General features: G+C 34.4%; 2 protein-coding genes across 2 annotated transcripts in view; one reads left to right on the top strand and one right to left on the bottom strand.

Annotated features, from left to right (window-relative positions):
• Window positions 1–24,021, top strand: part of LOC149794669 (uncharacterized) — a 54,285-nt gene that overhangs the window by 9,689 nt on the left and 20,575 nt on the right. The gene's annotated exons all lie outside the window — the stretch shown is intronic.
• LOC149794670 (large ribosomal subunit protein mL43-like) lies at window positions 6,855–23,376 on the bottom strand. Its single transcript, XM_089964276.1, has 3 exons — window positions 23,203–23,376; window positions 13,872–13,978; window positions 6,855–7,222 (listed from the first exon to the last, which is right to left on the bottom strand). The coding sequence occupies exons 1-3, from the start codon at window positions 23,331–23,333 to the stop codon at window positions 6,921–6,923; spliced, it is 540 nt and encodes a 179-aa protein (XP_089820402.1). The 5' UTR covers window positions 23,334–23,376; the 3' UTR covers window positions 6,855–6,920.

The following is a 24,021-nucleotide window of genomic DNA, read 5'->3' as shown; positions in this document are numbered from 1 at the left end:
CCAGTTCCTAGGGAGTTTCGGTGCTGACCCACAACTCTCCAGAGGTGTGCTGACTGAGTTGATCAGATTCAGCACAAAACCGATTTGCTTTTCCATCACACCTCTCTCTTCCATTATATTTAATTTGAGGCTTACTCGGCCTGTTAGCCAACCATGATGGCTAATTTTCAGCGGCTAGCTCCTGTAATCCCAAAGACTCCTATGGTACGCCAACATGTCTATGATGCAAAGCCATGGAATCCTATTTTCAACGGCTGATTCCAGGCTTTATATCCAATCTGCTGACACTCATGGATCTATGGATGATACTTGGCCAATTTCCGCTCATGACATCCTCCACTCTAGCTTCCCATGGTACAGTCGGTTCTAACAAAAACACCTGTTTGGTACCTCCTGACCACAGTACAATATCAGGTCTGAAGTTGGTGTTCATTTGTCTCTTGGGAATTCATGTCTTTTTACATCTGCCTGCATTTCCCAATGCTGCGCTCTTGTCAAGGAGCCTCTTGTTTCGGTCTTCTGTTTCTGTCTCATCGCTTCTCACAAAGCTGATGAAGTCTGGGACACTTTTTACTTGTTGTCTCTTTTTCCTGGCCATATCCATAGTGACATCAATCTCAACAAGTACTTGGTTATGGCGGCAACGATAACGACCGTCTGTTTTTTAGTTTACAATTTGGGTCATCAGTTAGTCCCCATGTCTTTAGGTTAGTTGGTGTAGAAAGAACACCATACATTGAGCGTAAGAGGAAGCTTTTTTTCTGGGTATCAACTCTCCAGGTGTCACTCCAAGATAGCTTCCTAGACATCGCACCTTCCCAGCAAAGCCAGTTCATCGTGTGCTTGAAGATGATAGCTTTGGCTTCTGTTTTCCTCTTCTGCAAGACGTACTTCTATCCGGACCCTGGCATGTTTCTCTTTGATGTATGCTGCTTGCCATGCAGGTCTTTTCAGACTTCCCAGCCCCAACCTTCGGTTACTACTGTGCCTACTATGTCGCTGTGTCTCAGCCTGGATTCTGCCTCAACTGTGCCATATGGTTAATCAAGCACAGTTGGATAGTGCATACAATAATATTGAATTTTCTTATATGGATGCATATATCAGAAATCTACTTAGAGGATTAAACATATGCTTGATTCTACGTTTCAGTGCGACCGTTCAGAGGGTCTAGTGGTTTGAGTTTACGCCTTGAATGCGGGAGGTTGCTGGTGCGAACCCCAGCCGAATCATACCAAAGACTTATAAAAATGGTACAATCAGCTGCCTCATCAGGTGCTCAGCATTAATAAGTTAGTGTTAAGACTGGTCGGTCTGGTGTCAGGATAATGTGACTAGGTGGGACATGATACCACATGTCTGCTGCATGATGCCCCTAGTGGTACACGTATATGAACTACAAAACTGCCACACTGCAGACATCATAGCGATACGACTCCATTTGTTAAAGCTACCTTAAAAGTACACACTCCCACACTTTTCAGTGTAGATACCATATATTTTTAGTGGCTTACAGATGCCACTATATTGGTAAATATTACTGACACTAAAGTTCAACATCTCACGCACACAAGCAAAACAATATTCATATTGAGACATTACGTCGGAATTACAAAAAATACATATTCTTTTATGGCATGATTACTTGAAGCCAGGATTTTATTTACAAATTATAGTATCAGACCATCTGAACTGCATATTGTAACACCATGACTACTATCTACCTCACTGCATTTACTGGAGTTATTTGGATCCTCAAGCATGTGCACTTGTTGGCATATGCATGAATGACTTAAGTCATAATTATAGGTTTAAAATTAATGATATCTAATTTATAACATATAAATCTAGTTTATTCCATCATGGCATATAACTATGGCTGTGGGCCACAAGTTTTCTAACAGTAGAACCCACATACATGGAGAAAAGTGAGCTATGTAATATGTTGCTTACAAATGACTCTTACAATCTACAATCATGGATAATCGTTAAGCACACACACACACACGATATATATATATATATATATATATATATATATATATATATATATATATATATATATATATATATATATATATAGGGCTGTTTAGGATAATGAACTGGATATTCAAGTTTCATGTAGAACTGTTGTTACCAATTTTCTGAGCTAGTATTTTGCCATTCCAATTTGTGAATATTTACAAGGAACACATATTTGAACAATATATTTCATAATCAAATAGCATCCTCAACATTCTTTTCTCATTTATAAGAAAATATTAAGATTTTCTATCTATCACAACCAATTTTAACAGTAAATTTTCAATCATTCCTGAAGATGATCATGAATTTCAACTTATTTTGACCTAAAGAATTTTCATAGCTTGTAGATAATGGTATGATTAATGATAAATTGAAATTAAAACTATCACTATTACTTTTTGTCCCTTCCCTCACTATTTGCACTTCTAGAAAAATTACTTACAAAGGATGCAAGATATTTCTGAAGTTCCGAAACAGTACATTCAAAAATTGATTGTCTGCATATCCACATTTCAAATTAGTTTGTAAAATATGGCTCATAAACTATTATCTTTTACTTACAAGTAAACAATTTTATTATAATACCATCATGATTTTTCCAAATTGGAGTAACATATTTTTTAAGATAAACCCTCTCCCGAAACTAAAATTATGATAACTATAAGAAATTTTTTTTCAATGCTAATTTTCATTTGTCACATAAATTTGGGTTGTGTATGTGTGTGTATATACAGGTTGGAAAGAGACAACCCTGTAGTGATCAGGGTCATTTTTACAAATTCCTTTGCTTTTGTAGATTGTTACAATTATGCCCACTTTCCAGCCACAGGTATATAAGTTTTATTTCAGTATCGCATGAAGTAGATTTTGAAATAATTTATTTTAGTTTCCTGCTACTATATTTGATATGCTGGTTCTGTAAGCCATCTATCCCTGGCTCTTCTTAAGTTTTTTAATTAATGCTGCTATTTCTACAAAGTTAAAATTTTAAATAAAAAAGGAATATTTAAGATCATTTTTTTAATTCACTGTAAAGCCAGAGATTTTAATTATTATGTTTATACTCCTATGTTTAAAATATAGACAAATGGACCGATATCAAAATAAATTTTTTAAAATATTAAAAACATGTCAATTCATTGAACATGTTGAAATATCAAAAGATCAAAATTTTTAGGGTTTTGAAGAAAACATTTAGAGAAATATCTAAGTCACAATCTTATGTGGTCCTGTTTTATTGGGAACCTTTATTGGAAGCATATCTTGCAGAGGATGATTATATGTTTCTTCTTTGAAGGAGCTAGTATATTTGACAGTTCCACCAATAATAGTTGCTCCAATGAAAATATAGTGTACATTTTTTGTGTCTGCATTCTTTGGGCCACTCTTGGCAACTTTGTTTTAAAGACTGACAAAATATGGGACTAATAGCAGTCTAGTACTTATTGGAAGTTTACCCCATCCCATCAGGGACTACCAGAGCAGTTGACATCGTCTGCACCTATTCCTCATGATAAATATTACTGCTTTTGATAAAATCTGATGCAGAATCAGTATTTGGAAGAACATTTGCAAGGGCTCAAAGATGAACCTAATGGTCACATATTCAAAAACAGGGCAAGGAAGACAAGGAAGCCAAGACTTGAACAGATCGATTTTGAACTCACATAATGAAAAGATCCAAGTGTGCCACAAGCATCTGAAGCTTCAATAGGTGGCAAATTTGGACCACTCACAATTGTGGGTGTCAAAGAAATAACTAAGACTCCTTGATCACCGCCTTCAATACAGCAGTAATAGGCACAGTCAGCAAGATCCTTGGCATGAATCATAGGATAAAGCCCTGGTTGTATCAGTGGCAGATCAATCACCAATCTGCGCTTCGCTGATGATATCGATGGTTTAGCAGGAGATGAACAAGAGCTGGAAACCAAGCATCACTAAGGGACAGGATGGGATGGAGAAAAATGCTGAAAAGAAAGAACTAATAACAAAAGACCCAAGTGGGATCCAAAAGGAAATAAGAGTGAACGAACAGAACCTGACCACAGTGACAAGCTTTAAGTATCTAGGTGCTATAAACTTTTGATGAATGTGCAAAACTGGGCGTTCTTTCCAGGATTGCACAGACAACTGCTGCACTGGCTAGGCTCAAGTCTATTTGGAAGGACAGCAACATTATGTTTGTGTCCAAATTAGGCTTATGCACTCCCTTGTCATGTCCATATCCCTGTGTGCATGTGAAACATGTACACTGACAGCAGAACTAGAGAGAAGAATCCATGCCTCAGAGATGAGATGTTATCAAAGGAAGATCTTACCCTGAAATTCTTATATTTTGATCATGTCTCTAATAAGATATGCATTAGAATCCAAGGTGCAGTTGGACCATATGTAGACCTGCCAACCCGGACAAGTCCGTCTCAGTAAGGCAGTTGATTTTTGTCCATAAGATTGACCAGTTTTCAGTAAGGTGTAACAAAATATCAATAACTGCCATTGTAAAGCTGCAAAACATAATTAAAAGTTTGACGCAGTGACGATATACATTATGTTCAACTGAAAATGTTGTAGAGTACGCGTAGACTTTATTTACCATTAGTACTGCACAAACTTTAGTTCCCAACCCTTTGCAACTCGGCTTGCTGCTATCTCTCAGCTTGATGTAATTCTTGTAATTTCTTTTTCCATTTCACATGACGGCAATCATATCTCCCATCACGACACATACTCAAATTGGAATGTGATGTCCAATAAACTTAATTGTGTCCTTTTCCAGCTTTTATTCACAAGAATCTGAATACTCCTCTTTATTTTTCTAGAAGCTTATTTTCCCTTTCGTCTTTAACATGCATTGCTTTCTAGACGCCATTTAAATTTTTGTTTATATAATCAACAGATTGATCATGCAGATGCTTCGTATGAACAAATAGCTGCAGTTTAAAGCGTCTGGGGTGCTGATGTAAACTTAGTCTGGTTCCCTGACCAATTTCACTTATTCTAGTATGAAAGCTGGATCCAAATCAAACATGGATGAACCAATTACCCCGTTCTTTTGGCAACGATCATTTTTCCGTAGTTTTTGCTTGTATCCTGTAAGTCCGTATTTTAAGGGTAATTTTTGTAAGACTTACATCAAAATCATAAGAGCTGGCAGGTCTGCACATGGTGATCTGCTCACCACCATAAAGGAATGCTAACTATGATGGTATGGTCACATCTCATGATCACCGGACCTGTCAAAGACAATCCTACAGGGCACAGTAAGAGAAGAGAGAACACAAGGTAGAAGAGTTGGAAAGATAATGATAAAGAGTGGACAGGCATGGACTTTGCAAAGTCCTAAAGAGCAGAGGGGCAAAATGGAGAGAGACTGTCGCAAAGTCATTGATGGTGCCCCTACAACCATCCAGCTTATAGGAGAAATGAGAAACATTAATCCTTATCCATCCTTGTAAGTGTGCAACTGTGCTGGATGGTAATCCAGCTCTCACTGATGCAGTTGCATAAGTTTTATATGTATAATGATTTAATATCATACAAGCAAGAGATTCTTTTTTAACTTTAGCTGTCATCATTCCTAGCTGTGTTTATCCTTGTAGTTGATGCAAATATCATGTTTTGGATGTGTAGCTATGGTGACGGCTCAAGTAGCCTCTTGCATCCAGTGATTGTTTTGCCACCAGGTGACAATTTAGATTATCTTTCAGCTCAAATATATTTGTTATGACCCCTTTTATGGCTGTTTCTGGATCTGCCACTCCATTCTAAAACAAATAATTGAACACGATTATTCTACAAGCTCAAAAAGGGAAAATGAATTTCGTATGACAAACTTTTTTATGCGCATAAATATAAATATCACCTAAATACTTTATCACAATCGTGTTATATCGAAATTTGTGTTACAACGGAGTGTGCTAAAGCAGGGTCACACTGTATTGTTTTTATACATATCTGACCTTTCAAAGAGACTTTTTGAGAAGTATGCCATATTAACTAGGTTAGTATGAAACATATTTTTGTGTTTTGTGAGAAAAATCATTTTAGCTGTTAACTGGTGCACTTAGTATGCTTGTGCAACTAATCTTTGTCATTTATTTCATAGGGAAAACATGATCCACATACTCTTGTGGAGAAGGTAATTACTTGGAGTTGCCTCCCTTAAAGACAAATTTTTAAGCAAGTTCAATCATCTAACTGACCATATAGTACGTAGCTGGACAAAATATATATATAATGTTTTGCTTTGCTTCCATGACTCCCTGTTAAGCTTCACTTCTCCCTGTTTATTTATCCCAAAAGGAAAAGTCAATTCTCTCTAAATTAAGTCTAGCTTGACCCGTGAAATACATTCCAATAGTATTGTCTTAAATCAGACGTTTACAAAGCAATTTTTCTCTGAGGATCAAATAATTATAATAATGTAAGTTATAAATGCAAAGGAAAACCATACACATCATGAAATTAAAATAATTTGGTGCATTTTCTTTTAAAAGAAAAACAAATGTAAAATATAAATGGACTCGGCTCCAATATATTGATATGACTAAAGAATACAGCATGATACTGGTTTGATCAAACAGGTCCACCTGACATGAGCAATTTAACTACTGGGTCTGGACTATGGTCAATGAACAAACTTCCTCTGCATGTGGAATGAAAAAAGCAACTTTTGCACTGTGAATAAAATGATAACTAAATTTTCCATGAACTAATCCCTGGAATTAATTTCCATCCAAAACTATTTAATGGGAAATTAAAGGTCTCTACCTGAAATGCACAATGTCACAAACAAAGGTGTAAAAGAAAAAAAACAAGACACAAAGTAAAATTAAGTAACAGATATTCATTTACTGTGCTGAGAGTATAAAAAATCTTTATACAGATACAGGTCAGCAAGAGTCTCCCTGTGTAATTTTCAGCTGTTCTTGTTTCAGTTGTAATAAATATTCTGTTGCTGACATATTATCCGACTTGTATGGTGGTAACTTCTTTGGGAAGGGCTTGGCATTGATAGACGGGTCTTTAAACATGAAAGGATGCCATATTCCCTGTATGCTGGGATTGTCTGTGTGCCAGGGTTTCCTAAGTCGCACAATTTGTACTCCAGTCCTTCCTCTAAGAATCCCCAACCACTGAGCAACTTCATCCTTGCTCATGTTAGCCACAGGAATAGATTCCTTGTAGCCATTTACTGAAACCAGACATGAGATATATAGGGTACAGAATACTAAAATTAGATATAAAACATATTTGGTAGAGAATAGAGAAAGTATACATGAAACCCAATATGTTGAGAATACTGGAAACAAAACATTTTACAACAAGCATAACACTCTGGGGCCATCTTAAAAATATGCTTTATGATACTCTTCTGAAAAACAATTTGATGACCAATCAAACGGATTATTGTTTAAAGGCTGAGATTCACATCCAACTGGCAAGCCAAAAGTGGGCAGGAGGAATGCTTATTCCCTTAAGTATGATTGATTTGACAGGAGACATTTCATTCTCATTTGAATAAACATTGTGTGAAAACCATATTTTTAGAGGTACTCAGTCATGTTAACCATGCTCTCAATTAATTAATGCTAACTGGTGGTCAAATATACAAATGACCCAACATATTACTGCAAGCTATGCATAATCACATTTCTTTTAAACCAAAAATCAATAGTTTTTCTTGCACCAAACACAAGCTACAGTACTTTCAGAGTTTTGCAATGGTACATGTAGATGTAGAAGTGCAAAAATGAATTGGGAACGGATGACTGGAGGGAGATAACATAATATGATCTGCCTTATGGTGGATGTATAATAAAAGAACGTATAGTAGAATTATCAACATTCTACTGAAACTAATTCTGAATAACAATGAATTACATGCTGTCATATAATGCAGAGAAAGCCATCACCTCCAAAATGAGCAAAGGAAAATATGGATTGATTATTACAAGCAATACTATTGGACGAAATCACTTTTTAGTTTAAGTGACCCTTGATGAAACAGTATGAAAGATAGCCCTGACAAAATGAAAAACAATGAATAGAGTGACTGGCAAAATTACATCCCAACTCCATTTTGAAGGGTCGTAAATGTAAATTTCTGAGCAATGTTCCTGCTTTCAGTAAAATGATCTTGACTGTTGGAGTCTAAAATTGACAGATTTTTGTCCTTACCACAAGTACCAGCCATTCATAGTTTAGTGCAGGTCTGCGAGGTACAGCTAATGTTATTTTGTAGAAACCATGTCTTTTCTCTATGATGTTTACTCTAAAATCAAACCTTCAAATGAGTAACATATTTACCAGCCTATAAAACAATACTTTCTGACCAGAAAATCTTAGCTTCGTCTTATACTCCAAATTGACTTATATACGGGTTTTGTCATCTGAATTGCTGTATCGTATGTCACATATCTTTTGTATGTTAAAAAAATATAAAAAAGTATGCAAAATAATGTGTAAAGTAATATTTCATTTCGGGGAAGAGATAGTGTATAAAAATGAAGTAGTAGTTTAAGCAATTGCATGATGGTCAGTATTAAAAATTAACTTACATCAGATGTAATTATGCTAAAGCAGCATGAATTAGTAATATACGTTGGCTGCAATATATGTTGTTTAAATTTGATATATGTGTGCTAGAACTGACAAGTTAGATGATGAAAAGTCATGACAAAGACAGATACTCCATCAGAATTTTCTTATTGCACCTTATGATCAAATAAAAGTTATGCCCCATTATGAAAGAAAGGGAGAGTGAAAGTGTACAGCAATCTGTATTTTATTGTTCATTTACTTGATGTCTCTTACCTTACTTGTGTAAAAAAATGCAGTATGATATTCCAATATCAATTATTTCTAATAGATAAGCAATTTCTTCTAGTTTTAGTTATCACTTCCACTGTCCAAGAATTAGGTGGTTTTGTAGTGGTACACACAAGCTAATTAAATATGCAACAGCTGTATTCAGGTTTTCTTAAGCTAACACCTGTCTGAGGTCAAGTTTCAGCAGATCAGATCAGATTAGTGAGGCTACCAAAAGGGAAATGGGTATTATGAAGTTCGGTACCATATAATGAAAGGAAATGCCTGATGGTTACTTGTGTAAATTTCTCAATCATTGACATATTTTAAACTTGCCTAAACGTCTGAGAGCAATTACAGTAACATATAGCATGAGCAAAGATAAAAAAAACAACTGCCGCCTAAATACAGGAAGAGTACATGCACTTTTAAAAAAAATCTTATCTGTTGGAAATGGAGAGGTTATTATACTTGCAAAGAAAACTAGACAGAATGCAAAATGGTCATTCTTGAGATTTAACTTAAACGGAGTCTATATGGATATAACTATTGTGAATATTAAACCCTGAAGGAGTATGGTATGTATTTTCTAGTTTACATTTACTCCTTAATTTATTAATGTTTCTCTCTTTGACAAAAGCTTCAGCTAAACAAGGGCAATAAGGTAAAAAAAAACATGAAGAGCTGGAATCTCTCTCTCTCTCATATATCGGGTCATATTTTATTTTGAACACAAGGTGCAAGAAAGACACGATGGAATACATTGCATCTCTCTATGTATCTCTCTTAATAACAAAATGTGAAGAAAGCATTTTAGCATTAATGATTCAGTTTCCCTACTGCTGGTAATATGAAATAGCATACATTGATACTTTTAATATTTATCAAACTGGAATTTATAGTCTAATTCCACACAGCATCACAAATTTTATTCTATCTGTAACTCAATAAATTTCTGGTCAGCATAAATTTATATGTAGCTAAAAGTACATAATACGCTTAAAATATTTAATGTGAAACAAATTAGGTACTTTTAGTTACATTTAATTATCCACATAAAAAAAGTGAAAAAGACGAAGCCGAGGTGTTGATCTGGTCTTGTTTTATACTCAGCATCGACTTATATATGGATGAAGGATGGAAAATTTACCAAATTTGCAAATATGGTAGGCTTTATCCTTACCTTCAAGAACAAGCCATGGTCTACTATGTCATGAATACTGTTTTTATTCAGAAACCATTTTTTCTGCCTTCATTCACAATAAACTTGCCCTTTGACCTTTTGGCTCCAAAACTGATAGATTTCTTCATTTCTCCAAGTTTAGTGACACAGGATAAAAGTCAAAACCGAGAAAGCTGAAGGGTGGAAAAAACTCGAGCCATTCAGTTCCTCCTACGGGTCAACATGGTTCAGTAAATGACATAAATAAACTCTTGTTTAGATAAAAGCTGTAAGATTCATACCATGTCCAGTGATTAATTTCCATTTAGACAAAGGATGTGTGTATCAAGTCTACCCTGAGTGACATACACCAGGCTGATATATGAACTGGCAACTGATATAGACAGGCTTTCATTTAGACTAATGCATGTCCTGCCTCGTACTGCAATAATCATGAGTGATGCACACAAGGTTGATGTCTAGTGACAACTACTTGCAATACATTTTTATTCAGACAAAAGTTATTAGCCATAGCATATAATGAACGCTCCACTAGAGGGTCAGATCTCTAAATACAAATATGATTCACTAGATGCAGTAGTGGCTGCACATGTCAGGAAGTAAACACTAAGGATTTGGGATGAGCCATGCAAGGTGCCATTGCCTAGGCCTCCACTGCCTAAATGCCAGCCCCCCACCCAGCTTGCCATCACTGCCTTTACAATACAGGACACAAAGACCGAAAGAAAGGGGACCAAATTTTTTAAGTAATGCAGAAGGAGTGCAAATTACAAAGGTTGGCAAGACAGTCACAACAAGTGTAGATATTAAAGTCTTCCAAGCAAAGGGCCAGTTGAAAAGCCATCCATAAAGCTAAAGAGCCTACTAGGGAGGCCAACCCATCTCAAACCTGATGATGATCCTTCAGTACCCAATCCCTATCAACACCTTTAATTCTCAAGGCAATTTCTTACCATGAAAACTGGCAACAGCAAAATCACGCTGTCATACATAGTCACAATCTCGGATGGCCACCCCCTGGAAACCAATTAGTTAATCAAAGCCATGACAGTCAAATTTAATCAATGCTCTCTAGGACATGAGCTTCTGGGTCAATACACATGAAATTTTCAGAAGATCCACCGTTTCTTCATGTAATGTGTCCCATGAAGTGCCTCATTTTCCCGTGATGCCCCTTTTATATAATTCTGGTCAGCGATGGCCAATACTGAGAATAGTTAATGGTTTGATTTATGTAAGCAGGCATCAAGTCAGTTTGACTCATTTAAAGGGCATCAGTTTTTTTGTGCAAAACAACTGCAGTTGTTTACATACACATTCAACAGAACAGGTTTCTCTTTAGTCATAACATCAGTGAAGGATTAACTGTTGATAATATTCCGCTTGTTGGGATCTGATGTTTTATTTATGAGCTTGGCATATATTTATATAGAATGTTATGTTGATGCCCTGAACAAAAAGCAATGTTGACGCCCAGGATGCTGGAAGGGTCTTCAAGGCTGGCAAAAGCATTTCCAGCTACACAGACATTAAACACAATTGTAAATCTGTATGTGCTGATGGTGGCCACAAGATGTGACCACAAAAGATTATGTGAACACAGCAGTGCACCCATACAGCTCTGCAGTATTATTTATATCCATCATAGTAAATGGCTCCACTGCAAATGACCACCTGGAAATGTTAAAGGTAATAATAATAATATTTATGTTTATGAGCTTGATCATGGTCTGAAATCCAAGCATTTTATAAAGTGGACTCATATATGATGATGAATTTGAGACTCTTTGCTTTCCATCAGGCGAACCTTCATGACTGATATGGAAGCACTTTCAATTTGTGTAAACTGCATCCTGCTGCTGGGCCTCCGCTAGGCTTCATATTTGTTGTCAAATGTGAAAGAATTTTGAAAGTGGCACTATTTTTTACTAACTGGTGAAAGTTGCTGGCGACAAATTTTTACAAAGTAAATTTTTTTATATTTCATTAATATAAGCGACTTGGGCCACTTAATACCCGTTTTCACTATCTGCAGTAGTCAGTGGATCTTGTTGGTAGATGATAAATAAGACATATTTCAAACACGACTGCAGCTAACTTCAAGCTGTTGGTCAGTTTTGAGAACAATTAAATATTATTTGTAAGAAAATAGGAATGACTGGGGGATATACTCTACCATTGAACAGGTCAGCAAAATGATTTGGTGTCATTTGCACCTGCTGTTATGTTTATTGCAAACTGAATGAGATATACTTGGAACTGCTTAGTGTTTTAGGGATTATTTACTTAAATAACACATTGTTGTGTTCTGAACTTAACTGAGTAACACAGGATGCTGCTAGAAGGATGCCAGTTGTTGACCTTAAAGGACCAGAATCACTTATGTGAACAAAAAATTAAAAAATTACTTTATAAAACAAGTTTGAATCAAGCACAAAGAATATGGATATCTAGCAATGAAAAACAAAGATTTATATCCAGCTGCATCTGAGGCAGATACCAGGTTCAGTCGCAAGAATCTGATAAAAAAAACTTACAAAGTTCTATGGGTATATCTACTCTGAAAAAGTCTAATGATAATTTCTATTGATGGGCCCAGTGTTGTGAATTTTGATTTCAGGAAGGCATTTATGAAACGGTATTGGGGAAAGAAAAAGAGGCAGACATTGATGAAGTGCCAGTGGCATTGTTCATAAAACTAAGCAGTATTTTGTATATTATCAGTTACAAAGAAACATTCTTTCTTATTCATTCTTGCTTTTCATATGCTATACATTGAACTTTAAAGTATATAATGGTATTGTTATATTTATTAATAATTATTCTTGTACTTTGAAATGTATTAAAAATGGTTTATTGTCATGTTCATAAAGATTAAAAATAGGGCCAATATAATATTAGGCATATATTTAAGTCCCTGCATGATGGCATAAAATAGCTCCTATGGCTGAAAAGTGACTCCAAATGTTTTAATTTGGCAAATTTCATACTGCAAAGAAAAATATTTGCGAAGGTGGCCCTGTGCTGGCGCAGAATGAGTGCAGCGGCCAGGCAGCCAGCACCAAATATGAAAGCTTCTGGACTAATTATGTGTCCCTATTGGTTGTGGCCAACAAATATCTGGCATAAGAACTTGAATGTCAACATGCAGGTGAATGGTGCCCTGGCCACCTTAACCATTATTGGTTTCTGCAAATTATAACCTGCAGCAGCACAAGAAAGCCTTGGTCAAGAAACCAAGCAGACCTTTGGATGATGGTACATGGACCCAAAATGACAATTCTATTGCTCAAAAAGAATTTCCATGAACTCAGGATTAGACTGTCTATTCTTCTTTAATGCTGAGTGCTTAAAGTCTGATAATCTTTTGCAATAAGATTTGTTTCACATCCACAACAGCAGCTATACTGATGTACAATCAGCACCATTTTCATTTAAGACCAACTAAAAAGTCATTTGGTGCAACTTTGTGTCAATGTGATCATTCATTAAAGAAGAGTAGCAATAACAAGACTGTCCAGACAGCTGTCGTGGCAGCTATAATTGGATGCAAGAGGGTCAATACTTGCAGGACACTGGAGAACAAATGTGGGAAACCCATGATTTGACACTCAGGGTGCAACACCAATCTACAAACTAAAATAGCATACCTGCATTAGAGTTAGGTTTTGAAACAAATTGGACACTTTGGGGCTTAACATAGCGATTTTGAGCTCAAATTTAACTTTTCAAACATTTTCTAGAGGGGCATAATTTTGAAGTCGGTATGTACTCAAGCATGGCTTAGTTCCAGACCACAAGTAACGAAACCATTACACAACTTTAAAACTTTAAAAATGACTTCTCTTACAGTATTCAGCACAAAGGTGAGGATGCTTGTGTCTTCTGGGCTTTAGATACACGACTATTCCTGGGTTGCTCTTTGCAAAGTCCAGCAAGTAATTCTCAATGAAATCCCTGAAAGAAGACAGGAATTTTAAGATAACTGTGAAACTATTAAGGTTAAAATATCTAAAATACACTAATATTTCTCAGCTTCATATAGTCAATCTAAATTACATTTATTCCACTTTATGACTACATCTGCATAGAATTATCTAAGGCTCTGCAGTCTTTTGACACTTTAAGTTAATGATGCTCAATCTTCAAAAAATACAGGTCCAGATGAGAACACTGGAGATTCAGGTAAGAGAGGAAGATGTCTCTTAGTAGATGTAAAATGATTAACATCCCATGCAAGTCAATGCAAGCTTCATTAGTAAATATTATTGACTATGTCTCTTAGTATATGTAAAATCATTATCCCAGGCCAATCAATGAAAGTTTGATGGAATAAATATTATTGACTATGTCTCTTTAGTACATGTAAAATAATTAACATCCCAGGCCAATCAAAGTTTGATGTAGTAAACATTACTGTGTCTCTTAGTTGATGTAAAATAATTAACATCCCATGCAAATCAATGCAGTTTAATGGAACAAACATAATTGACTATATTAATCAAAGACATCATCATCTGGTACTATTTTAGTTTAGTAATTCATTTTCTTTACAATCCAAATTTAAGAGACTATATTACCTTTCTTGCAAATTAGGACTTTTTCTTATAACCTGTTGAGGAAGACAGGATTGTTTCAGAAATCTGGCAGGCAATAACTAGTTCCTGTGGGTACACATGATGAACAATCTTAAAAGGCTGGGGGTTCAAGACTAGCATTTGTGTATCCAGATCCATAATGCACTGCAAGTACTAACTGAATGCTCTGTAATATTTTAAATAAATTTCACTGGAGAAAATGGTAATGGTGAGCGATTTGCCAATCTAAACATACTTCTGCCCATTCAGTATCCATCCCTACTCACATCATTACATGTAACAGTGTATTTCAGTCGTCAAGGTGTTGTATGTATGACCAGATGGGTTCCAATCACACAAATCGATCAGCCAATGATGGCTCCTTCAACAATAAACTTTACTTGCACAGAATAACCTCATTAGCTGCAGTACCATAAAACACCAAATCAAACCATATCCCCATTAGTGAGACAAGTCTAAAGTACAGTCATAACTGTAAACAACTGAGACTTTTGCAACCAGCCATAAGTCAAGGGCAATAACTCTTACAAAAATCAGGAAACAACAATGACTTCTTGCTATGCACATATACACATGATGATTATGATAAGCCCAAATTATTACAGAAATCCACCAATAGCTGACAAACTAAATGCAGACAATAGACTGTCATATATTGCACCTATCTGTAAATAAAAAGGGCAAAACCTCTCAGTGACATGCCAATAAGTAACATCAACAAACAATAATCATAATATATAAATTATGGTATTAAATACAATGGAAATCCATTAATAACTGCAACACTATTTTAGTTCACAAGATTCTATTATATATTGCATCCAAATGTAATATAAGTTAAAACAGGACACTAACTAGGTTCCATATCCATCCATCAAACACTGAGAAAGTAATGCCCAACACTAGCATGGTGGACAACTAAAATTGACTGCAGCAGAAATAAAAAATCATGCATGTATCCTAGTTTTGCACATAAAAAATGTAAATTTCACAACCATTTGAATGAATTCAAAAAATCTAACACTGTTGAACAGATGAATGTCATCCAGCAATATTACAGTTACTTCAAGCCTGCACTCCATTACCAATCCCTCCTGTTATGGTCCAAAATCAATCCAGGTGAGGGAACAGGGTTCATGCTGTAACATGGGGATTAACAGTACATTGACGGGAAACCCTGTGTTATAATGAATGTGAAGCAATCAAACATGCCAGAACAGTGTTCCATAAGAATGTCAGTTGTTTCAAAACCTAGTCATTTCATACTGGAACCTGTATACAGCAATTTCAAAAGATGTTCTTAAAATTTAATTTCACACATTTTCAAGTAATGTTTTAACTAAAACATATACTACTGTAATTATCACTTAATTATTATTCAAATTAGTAATTCATTTTTTAAAATTGTACATTTTCTCAAGTAATCAATCACTTCATAAATACCTTTCTTGCTGCCTAACAGCCTGTACATTTAGCTGTTCTGTTCATGCATGTACTAAATACTATTCAAATACTTATTCTTGTGATTTAGTGCAGTATAATTAATTTTAGATGTATTTTTCTGATTTTAGTGTACTTCAAAAACAAAACATTTTATTTCTGTTTCATTTTTTAAAAAAAGAGGTACATGATTGTAAACATTCACAACTTTTTTTATAAATACAAGCTAATTTTAATGGAAAATATAATAGGAAGTGTAGAAATAATGGTGGTCACACAGAATACTACCCATGTTTTTATTACTCAGAATATGTCTGCATATGTCTTTGAAAAGATGTAATGTTTATGTATCAGCTATGGAAATGGAATACATTACTTTAGACTCTATCCAACAGCATTTCAACCAAGGAACTAGGCCAGGTTTATAGCTGGTTTTAGAAAATTCAACATAACAAAGTTACTTAATGGCATGAGATATTAGGCAGACTAAACCTATTTTTTTTTAATTAAAAATTTCAACATTTTATAAATTTAAAAAGCTACTAAGCTGAAGACAACCAACAATGATTTGGCTGTAATGTGTTTACAATGTCTTGTTTATTTAGGAAAATAATATTATTTAACCAGTTTGAAACATACAATATGCCCAGGAATTTCCTGCCAATCTTTCTTGAGCATTAAGTTGACAAAATGGTTAACAGAAAATCCAGTAGGTGTGGGGCAACTTCTTGCAAAATTGGAAACTTGGATTAGGAGGCAGTATTGTTCTAAGGTAAATATTTGTATCATTTAAATCATGTATTTATTTGTATGATTCTAAACGATGAACATAGTAGGTTTTGATGAATTAGAGCATATATTCATATAGATTTGGAGTTACAAATTCGAGAAGGTCAATGGAGAGCATTCAAGCTGATATTTTAATGACACATTTTCATATGCAATTAAAACAGAAATGTGGGATATCTTTTCACACTGTATGAATATAACTTAACTAAATTAAAGAACAACTGTTCTTTATTGATTCAAATAGGAATTTTAACCAAAAACAACACCCAAACCAATGTTTACGGAAATCACAGAACATTGTGCAGAATACATGTAGTATGACGTGCAGAATAGGCTGACATGGTGATACATATGTTATGTATATTTGATTTAATTTAATTGTCTGAAAGTTTTAAAAAAATTTACAATCTTTTTACATGTTAAAGTAATGTAATTCTGTCTACTGGAATTTTATATTTTCCAGAAATTAGTCTGACCTGAATGTTATATCGTAAACACCTAAAGTGGACCTAAATCCCAACCTTGATTCAGAAACCAATGAGTCAAGTAAACAACCTTCTATTTTTATCTTATTCTTGGAGTAAAATGATTGGTTTTTGTCACGATCATACTGGGAATATGTGACTTTAAACAGCCTCTATTTCAAAATTCTGGTTTTACCAGAATCTCACAGTAGTCATGTTTAATACTGATGTTTCTAGAGAATTTAGTCAGCTTGGGCTTAAAAACACTTGAAGTCAAGGTGTTTGTTTTGTTGTGACCAGTTTAGAGTTAATTTTCATTTTTATTCAAATTATTTTGATTCTAACAGACTAGTTCTTTCTCCTGGAAATATTAGAGTGCTCATACAGAATTCTTGGACAAATACATATCTTTAAATTTTATTCAGAATTCAAACACAGAATATTATTGTCAGTGTAACAACAAAGATCTGTAGACATAACCGCACAATACTAGCTATAGCATACTTCATCACCTTTGGATTTTCGTCAGGATTCAAACTCAAATTTTATTTGAACATTTTATTACTATGACTTCTAAAATTTTATTTGTGGATTATTCTTGGAATATTTTTTGGATTTGATTCTTAAATCCATAAGTTCTTTTTTTCCCCAATTTTCCAGGGAAATAAATCGTTTGTTAAATTTTAGAAAGCTTGTTGCTTTCATTTTTTCTTTGTTACAGTTTATTAGAGCCTAAACATGTAACACAAGTCATTATTATAGTATTCACAGACCCTCCTGTTTGTTTGTACCCCCATACCAATTTTAAAAACAAGAAGCATCAAGGATATAAAAAATGCACATCATTCATTCATTGGTTTATAATTTCGAACCTGATTGTCACCATGGCAGCCCTAACACTGCTGAATTATTGAAACTTTTGCGCAAACAAAAACTCTCAATGTAAACAAGCAGTAATACTGCTCGCTGTCCATTTCTGGTTTGTAGAGTGGTCCATTTCAGTAAAAACTGTCATCAGGATACGTCCAGTTTGAATATTTATAACAAAAGCTTTACAAATAAAATGAATGTATGCATGTCTTCATAGAGATGTAAATCCAAAATTTACGGAATTATTGAGATTTCCAATGACAATGAACTACATCACATCTACGGCTTGAAATCAATAGACCACCAAATATGGCAACTGATTTGATTTGAAATTCCAACAAGTTGCTAGTGTTTGGGACCCCCTGGAAACAATCAGGTAAGAAATTATAAAGATTTGCACCAGTTTCATACCCTTGATCACTATTGTTTTTCAAATCTGTTGTGGGGTACAAATAGGATAGTGTGAGAACATTACAGTATTTAAACTGACACATCTTTAATTCTTTCTCTAAATAGAAAGAACACCTGAAAACACTGTCTGTCCACAAAACTACAATTTACGCAATAGTTAAGATTAGCAACAGTAATAACTCTGCCCACAAAATTTAAGACTGGACTGTAATGTTGCTGTCATTTGAAGGAACTGGTGATCAAAACTGAATTTTTTTAGAGGGCAGGCTCATTATCTCTGGTACTTTTTCCACTTTCATATGTAATAAGCCAAAGACTGAATGTATGCCTGGTTGAAAGGTCAACTGTCTATATTTAGAAAATATGATGGGCCTTTCGCACAACATATTTAGAGGAAATAAACAAGAACATCATCTTTCAAAACAGTAAAACAAAATAACCAAACATATACACTGACCAATGACAACTTTTTAAATACTTTGGAATTTATTCAAAGAAAATAATGCTACAGTAGTGAAAATATTTGTATGAAAACCCTGAAATACAACTTTAAAAAGGACACCCAAGACAGCAAAAACAATAACTCTTCATTGCATGTGCTTATATAAAAAATGTAACCAGTGGCAACAATATGATATAAATTGATTTCCAAATCACACAAAAACATCATTGTATGACAAATTGGACATGTATACCAAGGAATCAGATTATAACAACAAAAAAAACCCTACTGTCACTCATTAAACTAAATGTATTATAAAATTTTGGTACAACATTTCATGTGTAATGTATTTTTGATGTTTGACTTGAACTTGATGAATGACAGGTGATAATGATACTAGCGGTAGTTATATGTATGTGATCGTGATCACCTAGATATAACTGCCAGATCATCTGCTCAGAGTAAGTTTCTAGTCTAGATACACTTATATTTAAATTGACATGTTTAGTACAGGCAAAAAGGAGGTAATATTTAAACTATTTTGAATAATTTTGAAGAAAAGAAAATCAATTCATTTCTTGTGACTATTAATCTGAATGAATGTTGTCATTATAAAGAACAGAAAATCAATCTGCAGCATTTCTGTATTTAAAAATAAAAAAACAAAATACATAATCATAAATATTTCTGGAAAACAAGCTCAGCCATTTTCTTCTCTCCCTCCATTTCACAATGTAACAACCTCATGAAATGCAAAATACTGCTCAGAATTGGTCAAAATGATTCAGAATTACTGAGAAAATATTGCCAACTTGAGATATACAAAATTTAATGTTGCAACATCCACAGTTTGCACCACAGAAATAAAGATTTACTCCAATGAAAATATAGCACAAAACCATTACAAGAAAAGGGTTACAATAAATAGCAAACTACACTGAAAACCGATATACACAAATACACATGTATTTACATGTTCTTAGTGTATATGTTGGTGTAAACACATGAATTATGATTTGTTTTTGTTTGAATAGTAATAAAGAGCAAAATAAAATATGATCCGAGCAATTCGGATACGAATTATTTGCTTTTCTCCTAGTTATTGCACTCATCAATCGGTCGTACTTGATTGAACAGGTATCACAAACAGATGATCATTCCATTTCGGAATGGATGTGGTATGATAAAGAATGATCATTCTGGAACTGAGATAATTTCCAGAATGGATAATTAAATCATATTATTCAAAAGTTAAAGTAAATATATAATATAATGTCGACGAATACTTTAGATTATTTTCATTTTGTGTATGTATTGCTGTGATTCTCTGTTTATCATATCCATCAAAATCAAGAACAACCGAGTGATGCCATAACATGAATTCAGCTATAAATAAGAAAAAAGGAAATAATTCACATCAAAATCACATAAATCATATTTTATTTTGCTTTATATTATTATTCAAACAAAAACAAATCATAATTCCTATGTGTACGCTGATATATACACAGAGAACATGTAAATACATGTGTATTTCAGTTTTTCAGTGTTTCTCTGTTTATTGTGATCGCCATTCAGTGCCAGATTACCAAATAGGCAGAGTAGGCACGAGCCTAAGAGACCCACGATAATGGATCAAAATAATATTGATAAAGCATTAGGAGATAATTTGCAAGGGAGGCCCCAACATTTTGACTGCCTAAAGGCCTCCACAGGGTTAATCCAGCTATGCCACCATTACAATATGATACACTGAATGAGGAACTTCTCTCTTATCATGACTAAATTCTATAATGGCAATTGTCGTTTACTAAATTGTGATTACTGATCAATGGATATATGTACAGAACACTGTAACAAATATACACTATTGGTTTTATAAGTAGCATAATTTCAGCTTCTGCATGACTCAGTATTATTTCTTGCAAACAAGTTGGGAGGGACCACTTGAGATAACGGCACTGAAAAGCTTCAAATGTACCTGGAACATAGTCCTACAATGCAAGACACATCACCCAATAATTTTGTTCTGAGTGGTGATGGGTCTTACTGCTTAAAGACGCTGTGTAGCATGTTTTGATGTTGACTAACAGTGTAACGAAAGTCGAATTTTCAGGAATATCACACACAACTAGCAACCAATAATGATGCTTTTCTATAAAGTAAAGTTATAATGTTTTGTCAGACTTTACTGATGTTTTTTCTCTAATAAATTTAAATTCTCACAAAAGAAATGGACCTGTTTTCAAGTTTCGTTGGCCTACATTTCAGTTGGCTGGTAAGTGACGAAAACTGGGAATACTGAAATCAGGTTAAGTTGAAATATTATTCTTGAACAAAAACGAATAATATATATATATATATATATATATATATATATATATATATATATATATATATATATATTATGCCTATTGGAACTGTATTCAATGTTTCGTTTTGTTCAAGTAACATATCCCCCACATAAACCTACTTAAACATACTTCGGTAAACCTCAACTACCATCGCATTGCAACAAATTCAAATATATGTCAACAGAACATAAAAATGCATCCATTTGCTAGTGTCATATTTTCATTCTACCAGGATAAAGACAGCACACTAAATATATTAGTTACACATACATTAGTGGAAGAGTGTCTATACAGGCTGCCAAGTGTGTGAGATATTCCTGAAACATTGACCACTCATTCCAATGTCAACTGATATCGGAACATGCTATACAAGACTGTTATCTGGGTAGTAAGACAGCATTAAAACAAAAACATTTGCTGTCTTACATTGTAGGACTACCTAGAACATAGAAAAGTCTATTCTGTCTACTGAATGTTAACACAACATTTCCATATAACCATATTTAAGAAATATACTAATTTTAACTTGAAATTAATTACATGAGCTCAAGATTTCTCAATAGATTACCAAACACCAATTTTAAAAATGCTGGGCAGTGCATGTATTTGAATGCTTACTGTGAAATTTATTTGAAAGGATATCATCCTGGCGAGTTCATTTTTTTAAATTTCTGCACATTCGTATTATGCAGAAATAATTCAATATTTATTTATTCAAAAATTTGGGAAAAAATTCATCTCCATTTGCTACTGTCAGAAATTTACTGCAATTTCTTGATGCCTGGCTTAGGAATATGGTGTGAAGTTACTCCTACATGTAAGACCTTGATGCCAATATTTATGTTTTGGGTGTCAGGGTCTTACTGCCTAACTAACAGCACTGTGTAGTGTGCTTTAATGTCGACTAATATCGTAACAAAAGTCAAATTTTCAGGAATATCTCACACAGCTGGTAATAAAAATAATGGCACTTTTCTACAAAGTAAAGTCATAATGTTTTAGTCAGACTTTACTTACTCTGATGACTTTTCTTTAATAAATTCAAATTCTCACAAAAGAAATGGACCCGTTTTCAAGTTTCATTGACCTACATCTCAGTTGACTGGAAAGCGCTGAAAGCCGGAAATGCCGAAATCAGGTTAAGTTGAAATATTATTCTTGAACAAAACAAATCAAAATATATTATGCCTAATGGAACTGTAAAGCAACATTTCGTTTTGTTCAAGAAACATATCCGCCACATGAACCTACTTAAACATACTTAGGCATACCTCAACTACCGTCACACTGCAACAAATTCAAACGTATGTCAACGGAAGATGAAAATGCGTCCATTTGCTAGTTTCATATTTTCGTTCTGCCAGGATAAAGACAGCACAGTAAGTATATTAATTATACATACATTAGTGGAAGAGTGTCAATATATGCTACAAAATGTGTGAGATATTCTTGAAACTTTGACTAGTCGTTTTGATGTCGTTGACATCGGAACACGCTATACAAGGCCGTTATTTGGATAGTAAGACACTAAAACAAAACTAACATGTGCTATGTCTTACATTGTAGGACTAGGTGTCAAATCACCCAATGTTGCCGATACTGAAGTTAGTTATACAATCGAAGACTTCTCCCCTGATACTTAATGTTTAGGGCGACCTAAACATAAATATCTGGAGGTACGTTTTACGCTGTAGGACTACTATACTACTGTATTCTGTTTTGTACTGTACAGTATGCATCATTTGTACGAAAGGTGTTGTTGAAAATCGAGTTCAGCTAATAATAAAGCTTTCTCGTTTCCTCAGGAATTGACCTGGTTCCTCGACTGCTTCCATCTGACTTGCAGAATTCTATGGTAACTCTTTGAAGCTGGCAGATATATCTTCCAATTCCATTTTGCATAACATTTTTGACAAAATTGCTTGGTATAAGTCTGCTGCCCATACTGCGTCCTTGAATTACCGGTGTCTATGTATAATTATCCAACTATCAAATAGTCCGGTCGGACACTCTTTTTTGGTGTGCAATGCATAGGTATCTCGTCTGATAAATATATACCAATCCCATCCCATCCACACCAAACAAAATGTGTTAATACTGACAAACAATATGAGGATATGATCTCACCGGTTTATTAAAATGTACAATTTTGATGCATGAAACACAGATACGGACAGTTTAGATTTTTCATGTATTTGGCAACGGCTATATTTAGCGCGAAACTCGAAATGGCCACTGGACAGAGGGATGTGTTATTTACTAGTCGCCAAACACAAGATTTTTTTTTCTAGAAATATCGTCTTAAACCTAATTTGACTCTACCCCAATTTTGACGCAGTGTCATAAACTCAGAGGTCTTGAGGGAACGCGTTTGATTGACGTTACCACAGGGGCTCGTACCGTTGCTTACAATTTACCTGTCATACATGTACTATACAATAACCACTAGAGAGGATACTTCTCCCCTTTCTCACGCGACCCATTTAAAAATAAACGCTGTTATTTCAAGGTACATTTTGCGTAGCGTAATAAATTTGGTACCTATGTTTAGCTCAGGCATTCGACTTTGTATGCATGTCCAAAGTTTGGTTTACTATCATACTTTAAGGAATGCCAGACCATTTTCCCACGC

The sequence above is a fragment of the Sinohyriopsis cumingii genome, chromosome 7 (assembly GCF_028554795.1).
Source record: "Sinohyriopsis cumingii isolate HCF-2022 chromosome 7, ASM2855479v2, whole genome shotgun sequence".
NCBI classification, from domain to species: domain Eukaryota; kingdom Metazoa; phylum Mollusca; class Bivalvia; order Unionida; family Unionidae; genus Sinohyriopsis; species Sinohyriopsis cumingii.
The sequence above is the reverse complement of the archived record's forward strand: the minus strand, read 5'-3'. Positions and strand labels throughout refer to the sequence as shown.